Raw genomic sequence first — 14,911 nt, 5'->3', positions numbered from 1 at the left:
ACTTATGAAGCATTTTCTGTCATGTAAAATTCATGCCAATTTTACCTCCAATTTCTCATGCAAATCAATGAGGGAAGCTGTGAATGAATGAAACAGGCTGAGATAAATCGTCAAAGAATTTGCCCCAGGAAAGAAGAGTGATGTCATAGAACCAGGCATGTTTTGTTGTCGACCAGACTGAGAAGCAGCTTGAAGGAACTTGGACAAATTCATGGACCATGAGGGGGACCAAGTTTAAATTAATTAAGGCGATTTCTTCACATCTATCAAAATAGAATTACCTAACACCTGTGTTCGAGGGAGGTAGCAAGTACATAATGTATTAGTCAAGGTTCTCAAAATGACTCGAGTACCACTTTTATATATAAAAAAAATTTAGAAAAAGAAAGATTTAGTTGGGAATTCGTGATAGCAAAGGAAAAAACATCAAGCCCATACACATCTAGAGATTTTAGCAATAATGCATTATCTGAGAAAGTTATATTGAAGAACTGCTTGTATTAGGCTTCTATTTGTTCTTCACCCTCAGCCCCGAAACCTACTTATAGATTAATTCCGGTTGCTGATTTGAAATATTTTTGTTCTTCTCCTTAATATTTATTTAACAGTTGGGTTGGAATTCGTAGTGTGTTCAGTGATTGAATTTCGTCACTACACCTAAGAATAGTACTCTGCATATATGAAACTCAGATAGAGTTAAAGTCGATCATCTGGGCAGAATTTGATGATGATATTGGCAAATGCTAAGATAAGAATATGAAGCTGGGAAAAATAGGATATCTGAGGTGATGACCTATTGCAGTGAGGTTCTTAGGCATATGCTTATTAGAAAAATGCAAACAGCCATAATGTATGAAGGGGACCCTTGGCGTAACTGGTAAAGTTATTGCCATGTGACCAGGAGGTCATGGCTCGAGTCGTGGAAACACTCTTGCAGAAATGCAGGGTAAGGCTGCGTATGATAGGCCCTTGTAGTCCGGCCCTTCCCCGGACCTCGCGCATAGCGGGAGTTTAGTGCACCAGACTGCCCAAACAGCCATAATCTATCTTACATTGGTGTTGTATATAGTATATAATCAATGTCGACAGCCTTTATAGAACATGAAAAATTGATGCCCATTTCATTTGATGATATACGATAATAGTATGTACTGATCAGAAACACTCCACAAACATATGTACAAAAAGAGAGGTGAAAGTTGTTCCGGAGAGAGAAATGGAGAATTCAACTATCTGTTGATCCTGCAAGGGGACTTAGGGAATGGGGACTTGGAGAAAAGCTACCATTTCTTTTGTCCACAGGAGAAAGACTGTCTGTTCTTTCCCCATAATCCTCATAATGCATACATCCATTGCCCCGGTTGTGGTTGTGCCTCGTGGTTGAATGGTAGTAATGTGGACTATTATGATCCACATGGTATCTCATCCCCTCAGCTCGCCCCACAGACCTAACGGAGATAAGTCTTTCCGGATCAACGGGTGGAGGTTTGGCAAACTGATGGACTGGCGGCTTGTAGTTGTGGAATTGATGATGGAAGCCGTGTCGTTGTTGTTGGCTAGTCATATTGAAAATGCTCGGGGAGCTATGAACTTTGTGCATTTGACTTCTATTGTGATAGTTACTTTGCGTGAAGTTTTCCTGATTAACAACGCCTTCAGTCGTGCAACTCTCTGGAGACCTTGGGGAGGAACAGGCAGAGGAAATGCCAAAGGACGCGTGGCTTATGCCTGGAGGCGGATGTAACCTGAAAATTCCTGCTTCTGATATACGAACAATGCCATTGACAGCATCAATGTATCTCTGTTCTAGAGGTTCTGAAGACGCGACGTGGTGGTCCAGGACAATAGGCTTTACTGGGAAGAGAAAGGCTCGGAGCCGTGGGACTCCTGCAATTTCACAACGATCATATTCATCAAGCATGTGGCGTAGATCTTCGTCCGATTTTACTGAAACAAGGGCATCCAGGTCTTCAGGCACTAATTGATATTTCAGAACCATGTCACCCTCAATTGGGGCACTCAGTTTCTTCATTAACTCTACAAATGTACAAGCAAAACATGGTTCATTGCAAAATTTGGATCAGAGAACGGGGACTTTTAAGATTAATGCAATAGAATCTTGAAGCAACAACAACAACAACCCAGTAAAATCCCACAAGTGGGGTATGGGGAGGGTAGAGTGTACGTAGACCTTACCCCTACCCCGGAGTGGGATAGAGAGGCTGTTTTCGAAAGATCATCGGCTCAAGAAGAAGAAAATAAACAATAGACAATAGATTAGTGACAACAACAAAAGCTAGAAATATAGTATCAGCATCGTAAGCAACAGAAAAATAGATATAAAAGCGATAACAATAACCAGCCAGCAATAGAATCTTGAAGCAAAGTCAAGAAAGAGAGATTGAGAATGATGCCAATAGCTGGTAATTAGCAGACTCTAAGCCATCATTTTCCATGCATTAAATAGGAAATGGAATTACTATATACATGACAAAAAAAAAAGGCAAAAAGAAAAAGAAATGTACCATGAAATTTAATGTCCCGAGGAACGGAGATAACACGAGTCTCGCCTCCAACATACTTTAGGTGACCGTCGGCTGGCCGGGGAAGAATCTTGCCTCCATGGCTACATAAAAACTTTATCTTATTCTTAGGGGAGTTCGGTGGTGAAGACATAATTAAGTAATTAAAAAATAATCATGTGCTTTGCATAAGAAAAAGATTCAGGCTCAATCACACAATTCAACAATGGGATTCCTCCAACGTGATATGTCAAAAACAAAAAGGAGAAAAGATAAAACAAAAGGTGACAAAATTTATGTACACAACATAAGGATAGGGGGAGAAAAAAATAAAATGGTTTCAGAAATAAAGAACAGAAAAAAAATGTTCAGGCATGAAAGTGACTGGCTTGTTATATTTATACATAGAATTTGATTGGGTCCAGTTTCCTTTTCTATTCAGGCCACAGATTCTGTGTATGTCTGATTCTGACCCTTTGGAAAATGGTCAAATAATTAAGGACCTTCTGGTCAAATATTTGGATTTATTCTGAAGATTTCTTCATTAAATGTTGCTATACACCTGGTTTTGAGAGGGAAAATAATGGATTTTATACCTTTAGAAATCCCTGAATATTCTGGAAAATGAATAGAAATTATAGGATGCATTTTCACAGGTTCATTGTGTCTATTCAAGAAAGTAAACTATTCAAGAAAGTAAGGTATTAATACGGTCGTAATATTGCAAAATATGCATTATAGAAGGGGTCAAGAATGAAATGCAATTACTTAAATTAAAGGCTCATGAACCTTTTCACGTACCACTTTTTCTTTATGTCCCAACTTAATTAGTCATGAGATTTAAAACTCGTGATATTGTGAATTGAATTGACACCTTTTTTTCTATATTTAAATAATTTAAGGGGTTATCTTATATGGACCACATATGAATTTCTCTACAATTATCATTTGACAGAATAATAAAAATATGACACTAAAATTCCATGCACTCGTGGGTTTACTAATTAATTTCGATGTGAAGGCTATTGCTTCTTCAAAATTTTGGCTAACCCGCTGCAACAATGCCTTGCCACGCCAGACTCTTGTGTGGGTCAAAATTTGACCATGGGTTAATCATCCCTAAGAGGAACGATATGGAGTCGACCAAGTCGTAGTCGTGCCCACAAGGCAAGATGGCAAAGGACACCTCGGCCATCGTCGGGGCTAGACCGTAAGAAAGCTTACGTCGCGGAACCAGTGTAGCGATCAAGCAATTGAAAGAGGGCGTGGTATCGAGAAAGTACGCTGGTCAAAAGAAAGGGGGGAAATGTGGAAGCTGCTAATACAAATAGGGTAGCTGAACCCAAAAGAAAGGGGGGGGGGGGGGGAGGGGGAGCAGAATCAAGAGAACCTCTGAGGGAAGGACAACTCCTTCACTCTTTTTTTATTTCTCCCATATTCATGATACGAATCGGTTATAGATGTAAGCTTATCACATATGTTTGATATATAATTATGGTATGAAGAAATATTATCTGTGATTATTCTTCTTCTTCAGTTTTTCTCTATCCTGCATATCTAGATCTGGGATTAATTATGTTTAGCTAAGATTTACCTTCTTTAATTCTAACAACTAGTTCGATAAGAGGGTTTTATATTTTTTTGTTCAAACAATTTGGCGCCGTCTGTCGGAATTTCTTAGCCAAATTTCTTAGTTTCCTTTAGATCTAGAACCGGCGAAACGCCACCACCGACTTGAAAAAGCGGTAAATAAACCATCGAAGACGACAATACTAACCCAGGTCAGGCTGCCATATAAGAGCAGAAGTTAAAACCAATATCTCTGCAAAACCCACATCTCGCCAATAGCGATAGGGTTGGCACGACACACATACGCTCAAAATAGGATCATGGTCATCTGGCATGGACACATCCCCATTCGACGCATCTTACTTACCTATATTAGCTCGTATTCCTAACCTTTATGAAAGGACGGGAGCTTACCGCGCGGTCTTAGTGGGATGGGTACACATATTAGCCCATGTCCCTTGTTGCAGATATAAATCGAACGAGATCGGACCGGGACTCGATTCCAACACTTCAACAAGCAAGGTGGGTTCAACCCGTGCGAAGCTCAGACGCTATTACAGATGGATCCGTGATGTTCTAGACGTCAATACCACACAAGAGGCGGGGCGAGTGATTTGTGTGGTACCTAATTTTCGCCCTAGAAGAACCTGGTTCTTCTAGATGTACTTACTAAGACTGTTTGCGGAATTAAGAGTGCATAAAATAAAGAACACAGAGATTTTTACGTGGAAAACACCTGGCTCAAAAGGTAAAAAAAACCACGACCTACTACTCAGTAGGATTTTCCCAAACTTCCACTAGAATCACTGAGCCAAAACTGCATTTACAAAACTCTTTGTAAACCTAAGGATTAAACTCTAATCCCAGTGTGGCACACTGCCTCAACTGCTGCGACACTTTCAAGTTAACTCTAACTTGAATACTCAAAGTACCTAATACAATTGCTTCTATGAAAGCTGAAAAGTACAACTTTAAAACACCTACTACAATTGAACTAGATTAAAAGAAAGACACAATGGAATTGGTTCTTCTATCTTGTCGAAGTAGCTTCAGGAATGCACACTTGAATCTCACGTAAATTGCTTGCAAAAAGCCTTGCTATTTTGCTCTTCAATTTAGTTTCACTTCTGCGTTTGTGCAACACTTTAATGTGAGAACATCCTGCAATTTATAGAGTTAGTAGATGAAGAAATAACTAGAGTTCTGATGCAACTCTTCCTTGGTGGAAGAGTTCTAGTTGATTTCAACTTCTAACTCCTTCCCTATCTTGGATAGTGTTCTCTTTGATTAAGGAGTCCTTCTTCTTATCAATTATGCAACATTTTCGATCAGGAGATATTAAATACACCAAGTTAAGCTTATCTCCTTCACGTGTATCCCACATGCTTGAATCTGCCCGTTTTTGTGAACCTGAGGGATGGACCACTGGATGGACCTGGTTCATTTCTGAGTTCCTTTGTCAGTCTTCAAAACTAACCTTTACTTGGGCCAACAAAATGAACATGACCGTCAAATCAAAAACCGGGCAGGGCGAGTAACACTACAATGAAAGCTCTCTTCACTGACCCGTCAGATCGAGGTATGGAAAATTTCATTTTGGTCTATCCTCTATTGTTGATTTAGATAGGAACGCGGGCACTTTCCTGGGCAAGCGAGCAAGGGAGCAATCCAACTAGAGACAATGGAAGGAAAATCACTACCAAACAATTGGAACGTCGCTCGCCTCAAATACTTCGACTTCTGAAAAGAAAGCACCCCAAAATCGTACTCTTTTTCCCTCACCCGGATTTTGTCCCAATCGGGTTTTCCCGGGTAGGCTTTTAACGAGGCGACGAAGGGTCTAGATACAGGGAAACTTCCAATATATGTATGAAATGGACATGTATAGTACTCTCCAATGAATGAAACAAAGAAACATTGTTGCACTCCCTATCAAGGTAGTCTACAAAGCAAGCAAAATTAAGTACACTCGGACTCACCCAGGAAATACACCGTATTCTACAACGCAAGCAAAATTAAGCAAACTGAGACTCACCCAGGAAATACACCATATTCTAAAATGCATGCAAAACTAAGCAAACTGGGACTCACCCAGGAAATACACCGTATTCTACAATGCAAGAAAAATTAAGCAAACTGGGACTCACCCAGGGAACACCTAATATTCTTCGGTAAAAACAAAACCGAGAACGCCGTCCGAAGTATATACAAACAGTACGGCGACCTGTGAAATTCTTCGAAAATCTAACAGTATCGTAACGGGTTAACATTTCGACCTAAGCTCGAAATAACACCCCTACGGCCAAGGGCCATCGCCAAAAGAAGAATTCGACCTCATTCGAATCGCAACGGGTTAACATTTCGACCTAAGCTCGAAATAACACCCCTACGGCCAAAAGCCATCGCCAAAAGAAGAATTCGACCTCGTTTGAAGCACAACAGGTTAATATTTCTACCTAAGCTCGAAATAACACCCCTACGTCCAAGGGCTATCTCCAAAAGAAGAATTCGACCTCGTTCGAATCGCAACATGTTAATATTTCGACCAAAACTTGAAATAACACCCCTATGGACAAGGGCCATCGCCAAATGAAGAATTCGACCTCGTTCGAATTGCAACGGGTTAACATTTCGACCTAAGCTCGAAATAACACCCATACGGCCAAGGGCCATCGCCAAAAGAAGAATTCGACCTCGTTCAAATCGCAACGGGTTAATATTTTGACCTAAGCTCGAAATAACACCCCTACGGCCAAGGGCCATCGCCAAAAAAGAATTCGACCTCGTTCGAATCGCGATGACTTAACATTTCGAACGAAGATCGAAATATCACCCCTACGGCCAAGGGCCATCGCCAAAAGAAGAATTCGACCTCGTTCGAATCGCGACGGGTTAACATTTCGACCTATGCTCGAAATAATACCCCTACGGCCAAGGGTCATCGCCAAAAGAAGAATTCGACCTCGTTCGAATCGCAACGGGTTAACATTTCGACCGAAGCTCGAAATAACACCCCTACGGCCAAGGGCCATCGCCAAAAGAAGAATTCGACCTCGTTCAAATTGCAACAGGTTAACATTTTGACCTAAACTCGAAATAACACCCCTACGGCCGAGGGCCATTGCCAAAAGAAGAATCCGACCTCGTTCGAATCGCAACGGGTTAACATTTTGACCTAAGCTCGAAATAACACCCTTACGACCAAGGTCCATCAATTCGACCTCGTTCGAATTGCAACGGCTTAACATTTCGACCTAATCTCAAAATAACACCCCTACGGCCAAAGGTCATTGCCAAAAGAAGAATTCAACCTCTTTCGAATCACAACGGGTTAATATTTCGACCTAAGCTCAAAATAACACCCCTACAGCCAAGGGACATTGCCAAAAGAAGAATTCGACCTCGTTCAAATCACAACGGGTTAATATTTCGACCTAAGCTCGAAATAACACCCCTACGTCTAAGGGCCATCGCCAAAAGAAGAATTCAACCTCGTTCGAATCACAACGGGTTACCATTGGGACCATAGCTCGAAATAACACCTATATGGCCAAGGGCTGCCGCTACAAGAAAAATTCGTCCTCACTCGGATTTACACGACGAGATCCTACTCGACCCGGCCAGGGTCGGATTCCCAAAACAAGAAATCAGGGATTCGCCGTACAAAAGTCCGAAGATCTACGCCAAAACAAAAAATGTAAAGCAAAGGGAGAGGAGAGAAATTCAAAGGACGTACAACGACGAAACAATCCTTTTATTTAAATATGCCCAGCTGCACCTTACATACGGCCAAAACAGGCCCAATACACATAAAAAAAAGAAGAAAAAAGACCTACACTAAGGTAACAACTTTTCACTCGGCGTCATCACCGCTGTTCTCCCCATCGTCATCTCCAGGTAACCCCTCCTCAGCATTAGCATCCTCGCCGGCCTCCGGCATCTTAGGGTCGTAGGCGCAATTGACATGAGCCTCGCGTGCCTTTGTTCGGGCTCCTTCATAAATAGCCTCGAAAATATTGCCCGCCTCCCACAAACTCTTGTATATGTCCCGTTGGGCGTCGGGATGAACCCAAAGCTCGTACAGGTGGCGAGGGACAACAGCAGAGGCAGATTCCACCTGGGCCAATAATTGCGCCTTCTCAGCCTCGAGTACAGCGACCTAATCTCCCAAGTTTGAAGCTTTCCGATCAATTTCTCCAATACGCTCTTCAAGCCTCGCCTCCCTCAGTGTTGCCGTTGCCCTCTCAGATTCCTGCTCAGATTGGAGGACGCGGATAGTGTCCTCCAATGTTGCCGCCCTTGCTAAGGCCGACGCCCGGGCACTCTCGACGCTCTCCAACTCGGACACTTTCCTCTCCAGCTCGGCCAGCTCGGCCAACTCCTCTTCTCCAACTCCTCTCTGAGAGATTGATTGCCGGTGCTCGCCCTGAGCCGCTCATGCATCTCACGGCATTTATTGCGGTAGCGCTGGTACTTTTCCAGCATCTTCAGAAAAATCTTGGCCCGAGTGTCGGCCCTGCGAGCACTTTCAATCTCAAGCATGTAAGACAGAAAGAACCAAAAAAAAAGAAAAAACAGGAAAGAGCGAGGTCAGTGAAGGCCGAGGCTGCCAAGAACAAAAGGAACACAAAAAGAGGGGGAAGAGAAGAAGCTTACCCTCAAGCCCATAGCGCCCACTTCGTGCATTAATTCGACATCGTTGGCGTTCCGAAGAGCCTCGCGCTCTGCGGCGGAGCATAGGAGATCAAACTGTGGTACTAAATCCTCCGTATCCCACAGAAGATTGAGCTCCGAGGGAATCTAAAGTATAAGGGGGGGCCCACCAGCTCTTACCACAGTACGGGTAAAGCCCTCCTCGAACATCCTAACATCATCAGGATTAAGGTCGGAGACAGATTTGTAGTCGTCGACCACAACGCCCTTTCCCCTCTCTGCAGCCAAAGAAGTTCGATTCGGTCCGGATGAAGAAGGTCCGCCCAAGTCGGCAATAGTGGCCTCAGGATCCCGACTTCCTGTCGCAATAACCCGTTATCGTTCCCAATGACAAAGCCTCTACCGTTGGGTTGGTCTCTGCCAACTGGCTCACCTCTGGATAGTGTCACGACCAATTTCCGGCACCGCCAAGGGAAGGTTGCCCCCTGAAGAAGCTTCTACAGAAGGGGCCACTTCGGATTCCACCCGTCGTCTCTTCGACGGACCCTCTCCGCTATTAATACAGGAAGATTCACCCGTTGAGGACAGCAGAAGCCGGAGCTTCAAGATGAGGAACAGTTTCCATGAATACAACCTCGGCCATAGGTATAGATTGAGCATCCCATGACGTGGGCCGGGCAGTAGACCTTGGCGCGGGCCGGGCGGAAGATGCCGATCGATAGAACGTGAGCGGAGGGGCCCTAGCCCTTCTCACTCTCCCTGTTAGAAAAAAAAAATACGGTCATGTGAGCTATAAGTTTCAGTTACGAGGCAAAGAACAGGGAAGTTGCGGCAAACATACTTACCAGTGAGAGGCTTACGCCCGTATTTCTAATAGAAGGATGCCCATTCGCTAACCCCCACCATATGGGGAAGGATGGCATTCACCCATTCACGGATATAGTCAACAGGCGTGGGAGGTAACCTCTCGGCTGAAAAAGTGAAAACAATTTAACAACACCGCCCAAAGAAAAATAGTCGACCACCACTCCGACAGGAGGTATAAAGTAAAACAGGAAAGCTTACATGCGAAGTTCCACCTCTCAGGGAACCCTGCTGAGTCCGTCACAAGGTGCTCAGTCCGAACATAAAAGTAGCTTTCCCAGAAACGACGATTAGCTTTATCGTCCATCTTCACCACCAGAATCTTTATTCCTCGGTGGCGTATGTGGATCATCGTGCCTCGAATAAGTTGAGGGGCAAAAATATTGATCATATGTCCCAAAGTGACCTCTCGACCGGCAAGCTCCGCAAACTTAAGCAGCATGAGGAACAACTTATATACGTACGGCGAAAGCTGAGCCAGGAACACTTTGTAGAAACAGCAGAAGTCTACCACCAAGGAAGGGAGAGCAAGCGTATACCCGAAAACAAAAGGGTATGCGTAGAACGCGCAGTATCCTAGGCGGTCCAAATGAACAATATCATCTCCTGCGGCTAGCAACAGCTCAACATGGTTCGGAATCCTCCATTTGGTCTTAAGCTCCGTAATCGCCGCCTCATCCATAATAGAGGGAACATGATCCAGTTCCTCTCCGACAGGGCTGTTGAAATCAGTCCATAACTTCCCCGGACGGGGCAATATTTTGGCCGATGTTGGAACCCCCTCATCCTCCGCCACCTCCACTCCTCCGAGAGTAGGAGCATCATTTTCCGGTACTGGTAATTTGGCAAGTGTGTCGGCACGGGAAGAAGTGCCGACCATTTATTTCGATTGATCAGAATAAATAAGTAAGAGGAAGTTGGAGGGAAGACGGTGGCGTCAAGTTCTGGCTGACGAGAGAATGAACTCAGAAGTTGGCAAAGTTGAAGAAGGTAAAGGTTTGTAAAACTCTTTCGATGAATCGGAAAATATAGCGGCGGAATGGTGTTTTATCCCTATTTATAGGAACATGCATGTCCCTGGCGAGAAACCCAAGAGCCGCTAATCAAAAATTGATAAGGCATGGGAAATGATACGGTGCCTAGGAAACATGCGCCTCAACAATGCATAAAGGTCATTCATGATGCTGCAAACAGACGCGATGGTTCAGTTCCGAGCTGACATAACGGTTTGATAGTACCATCAAAACGCCATGCCGCCTTCTTTAACCTAAGGTTCTCGTTTGACGCGCCATGATCTGATTTCGCCTAACTTACAAATCAACAAAGTCCGTCCGTTGAGCTCGCCAAGAAGCGACCCCATCGGACGGAGGGACTAACTGTGTGGGTCAAAATCTGACCATGGGTTAATCATTACCTAAGAGGAACGATATGGGGTCGACCAAGTCGTAGTCGTGCCCACAAGGCAATATGGCAAAGGACACCTCGGCCATCGTCGAGGCTAGACCGTAAGAAAGCTTACGTCGCGGAACCAGTGTAGCGATCAAGCAATTGAAAGAGGGCGTGGTATCGAGAAAGTACGCTGGTCAAAGACCATTGGACAAATGTGGAAGCTGCCAATATAAATAGAGTAGCTAAACCCAAAAGAAGGGGGCGGGGCAGAATCAAGAGAACCGCTGAGGGAAGAACAACTCCTTCACTCTTTTTCTATTTCTACCATGTTCATATACGAGTCGGTTATAGATGTAAGCTTATCACATATGATTAATATATAATTATGGTATGAAGAAATATTATCCGTGATTATTCTTCTTCTTTATTTTTTTCTCTATCCTGCATATCTAGATCTGGGATTAATTATATTTAGCTAAGATTTACCTTCTTTAATTCTAACAGTTAGTTCGACAAGAGGGTTTTATACTTTTTTTGTTCAAACAGCTCTCTATTTCCATTTTTTAGTCTATTTCTATAAACAAATAAAATTTGAATTGTAACTAAAGAATAGTTAAAGGTATGCTAATTTGTTTTTTGAATAACTTAGGTTATAACACCTCAATTTTCATTTATAATATTGCTATCGTTTTTTCTTTAATTTATTTTTTTTGGGCTGCAGGGATGTGGGAAGGGGGGGGGGGGTGTGGGACTTGTGAATAATGAAGGATGGGAAGGTAATAGAAGTAAAAGACCTTTGGGAGGACGGAATGAAAAAAATAGTACCCGGTACACCATGCTAATCTATATATATTTCAAAATTTTGGAAAATAATTTGAAAAATGAATAGTTAATGGTAATGGTAAAACAAGAAAAAAATATTATCTTTTCTTGATTTATTAAAACGGACAAGTACAAGTTAAAATATATTTTTAGCATAATGGACAACTAAAAATGAACAGAGAAAGCAATTACGGTTAACTGATAAACAATATATGTAGGACATGTGTCAGGTACTCATGACATTAATGCACGTAAGGATGGAGCACCTAACTACTTAAGTGATATAGATTATAGCATACAGTGGTAAGCTGCAAATCCAGTCAGTAAATTGGAAGTTTCTTTAATTTGGGGTACTTATAAGCCGAGGCCTATTTTTGCGCTTAAAAACAATTGAATCCAAAACCTAATTGTGGTCTTTTTGGACTCAAAAGGACGAAATAAGTGAAAATAATTAAGTGACCAAACTATATAAAATGCACTTTACTTAACGTCCGTTTTGGATGTTAAGGTAAAGCGCGTTTTAAAAAAGCGTTTTATATCAAACGCGTTTTAGAAAACGCTATACGTATTTTTGTGGACCCACCAATAACTCTTTTGCGCTTAACTGACATAACAATAATTCAAATGGGTAAAACACGTTTTAAAAGGGCGTTTTACCTCAAAAATTTGACCCCCCCCCCCCCCCGGGATTGGGATTGCCTCATTTAAAGGCGTTAAGGATTTTGCAAAAATCCATTCAGAAATATCTCAACTCCTGTTAAATTTTTCTTCTTGTTAAATTCTCAAGCATTTTGTCATAATGTCTGAAGAGTGAAAAGTAAGGGTTTCATTATATTGGGAGGGGGGGTGAGGTTGTGGTGGCGAATAACTCGGTGAGCTATAGTTTATCTCCACAGAGTCATGTCAAGTTGCCACTTACAATGGAGTACGATAGACTGGTATCCTTGTTGTGTAATAAAATGAGTGTGAGAAAACGTTTGGTGAACCTTAAAGTAACCAAAAGATATCCGTATCTTGTCACTCCGCAAGGGGTTGCTTGTTACGCTGAGTTTAACATTGAGGATGATGTAACTCTGAGAGATTTTTTGGGAACTCCGAATGAATACCGGGAATTTATTTTGATAAAAATATTGGAAATGTACGTGAAGTTTGAAGACGTTCGCAATATTGAGGTTGCGCAAAGCAGGGATAACCCTCAATCATCGGGTGGTTATTCTGGAACAGTTTTAGCCGAACAAGTTCCGGCTGGAAGAGTTCGGCTGGATCTAAACTTACTCCACGGGCGAATGAGGAGCGAGGAAATAATTTCTCTCCTACTTTACATAATCCACAAGACGAGTGGTAAGCTTCAATTTTCATTTGTGTTACGATGTTTATTTTTGTTGTATTGAACTTATATTAACACCCATATATTCCATAGGGGGTACCGTCCAGATATGAATTTTACAAGTTATGAACCCACATCCAGTTGGAATAAGCGTAGTTTTAGTGTGTTGGATCATGGTGGTCCATCCGGGAGTCATCACCAACAGGATAATGTCCATCATGGAATGTCAACACATTACGACTTGTAATTGAAGTGATATAGTTATATGTAATGTATTTATCAATTTGAGTAGCTTATTATTTTGTTATTTGTGCAGTGAAAACGAGCAAGTTGAACCACATGTCCTGACTTAATTTCCCGAAGATGACATATTTAATCGGGATCTGGCAGATGCACAGAATCAGGAAGAGAACAGTGATTATGAAAACAATGCCGATGAGTCTGGAGATGACACACCCTTCCCCGATGAGGGTGGTGATGAGGAGGAAGAGAATGATGGACCTGATTTGATGAGGGAGCATGCTCCACCCCCCATTAGACCAAGAGTGTATGAGTCCCACGTGCCATTTCATTCAAGGCATATTCCCCACCTTGATCATTTTCCTGGTATGCCGGATGTGGATGCCCCCACAAGGGATTTTGACGAAATTCGGACAACAATGTGGGATGAGTCTAGACCAATGATGCTAGTAAAGGGCATGCTTTTTCCTGATAAAGCGCGCATAAGCAGGGCGGCGAAAATGTACAACGTAAAAGAGTGTCGTGAGATGACGGTATAGGAGTCAAGTCCGGATGTATACAAGGTTATTTGCCGTAGATGATTTACGGGTTGTCATTGGATGCTATGTGCGAGCAAGAAGAAAACAGGTTTGGAAAGTGGGTAAATATATTGGCACCCACACTTGTGAAATGGACACATTCAATATGAATCACTTCAACTCGGATGTTGACTTGATTTCTCTTGTCCTGATTCCACACATTGAAGCGTCCATAAGGTACAAGATCAGAGAGTGCATTACATCCGTCCACCAGGAATATGGCCATACCATTACCAAAAGAAAGGAATTTCTCGAGCGCAAACATGCGTTTGAAATTATTTATGGTAACTGAGATAAGTCATTTGCAGCTCTACCTAGGTACATGATCGCATTGCAACACTTTAACCCCGGGACCGTTGTTGAATGGAAACTTGAGCGGAGTTAGGGAATACCAGAATATATATTCAAATACGTGTTCTGGGCATTTAAACCAGTAATTGATGATTTTGTGCATTGTCGTCCGGCAATATCCATAGACGGTACTCATGTCTATGGAAAGTATGATATTAAGTTGTTGATCGCCGTTGCAGTAGATGCCAATGGACAAATATTTCCCCTAGCTTTTGCCATTTGCTCCAATGAAAGCCAAGAGACGTGGACGCTATTTTTGAACCACTTGAAGGAGCACGTTGTCAAACAACGTTCAGGTATTTATCTAATATCTGAGCGGCAACCTAGCATATTTTATTCAAGGTATGGATCAATAGTGTTAAGACGTGACCCATGGGAATCTGTTGAACTACCTTCACCCTTTTGCCTCTTTTTGAACCATTTGTAAATATTAGTGGCATTTTTTTATGGATGTTGAAATGTTTATTCAAAAGGTCTTTAAGATACATATGACTTGGTTCAGTTTAAGAAGCTTTCTTATACCCAAAATAATGATTAGCACGCGAAGCATAGCGTGGTTACATACCACATTATGTGTATTGTCTTGTCGGCCTGAT

At 42.4% G+C, this 14,911-nt stretch overlaps 1 protein-coding gene across 2 annotated transcripts; it reads right to left on the bottom strand.

The window, feature by feature from the left end:
- Window positions 1–1,100: 1,100 nt before the first annotated feature.
- LOC109219146 lies at window positions 1,101–2,874 on the bottom strand. 2 transcript variants are annotated; one of them, XM_019383574.1, is made up of 2 exons: window positions 2,526–2,874; window positions 1,101–2,037 (listed from the first exon to the last, which is right to left on the bottom strand). In XM_019383574.1, exons 1-2 carry the CDS (start codon window positions 2,674–2,676, stop codon window positions 1,226–1,228), a joined length of 963 nt encoding a protein of 320 aa, XP_019239119.1. In that variant the 5' UTR covers window positions 2,677–2,874; the 3' UTR covers window positions 1,101–1,225. The 2 variants fall into 2 exon arrangements, with proteins under 2 accessions (XP_019239119.1, XP_019239120.1); XM_019383575.1 differs by having other exon boundaries at window positions 1,101–1,887.
- Between the last annotated feature and the right edge of the window lie 12,037 nt (window positions 2,875–14,911).

This window comes from Nicotiana attenuata, unplaced genomic scaffold (genome assembly GCF_001879085.1).
Source record: "Nicotiana attenuata strain UT unplaced genomic scaffold, NIATTr2, whole genome shotgun sequence".
Classification (NCBI taxonomy): domain Eukaryota; kingdom Viridiplantae; phylum Streptophyta; class Magnoliopsida; order Solanales; family Solanaceae; genus Nicotiana; species Nicotiana attenuata.
The sequence above is the reverse complement of the archived record's forward strand: the minus strand, read 5'-3'. Positions and strand labels throughout refer to the sequence as shown.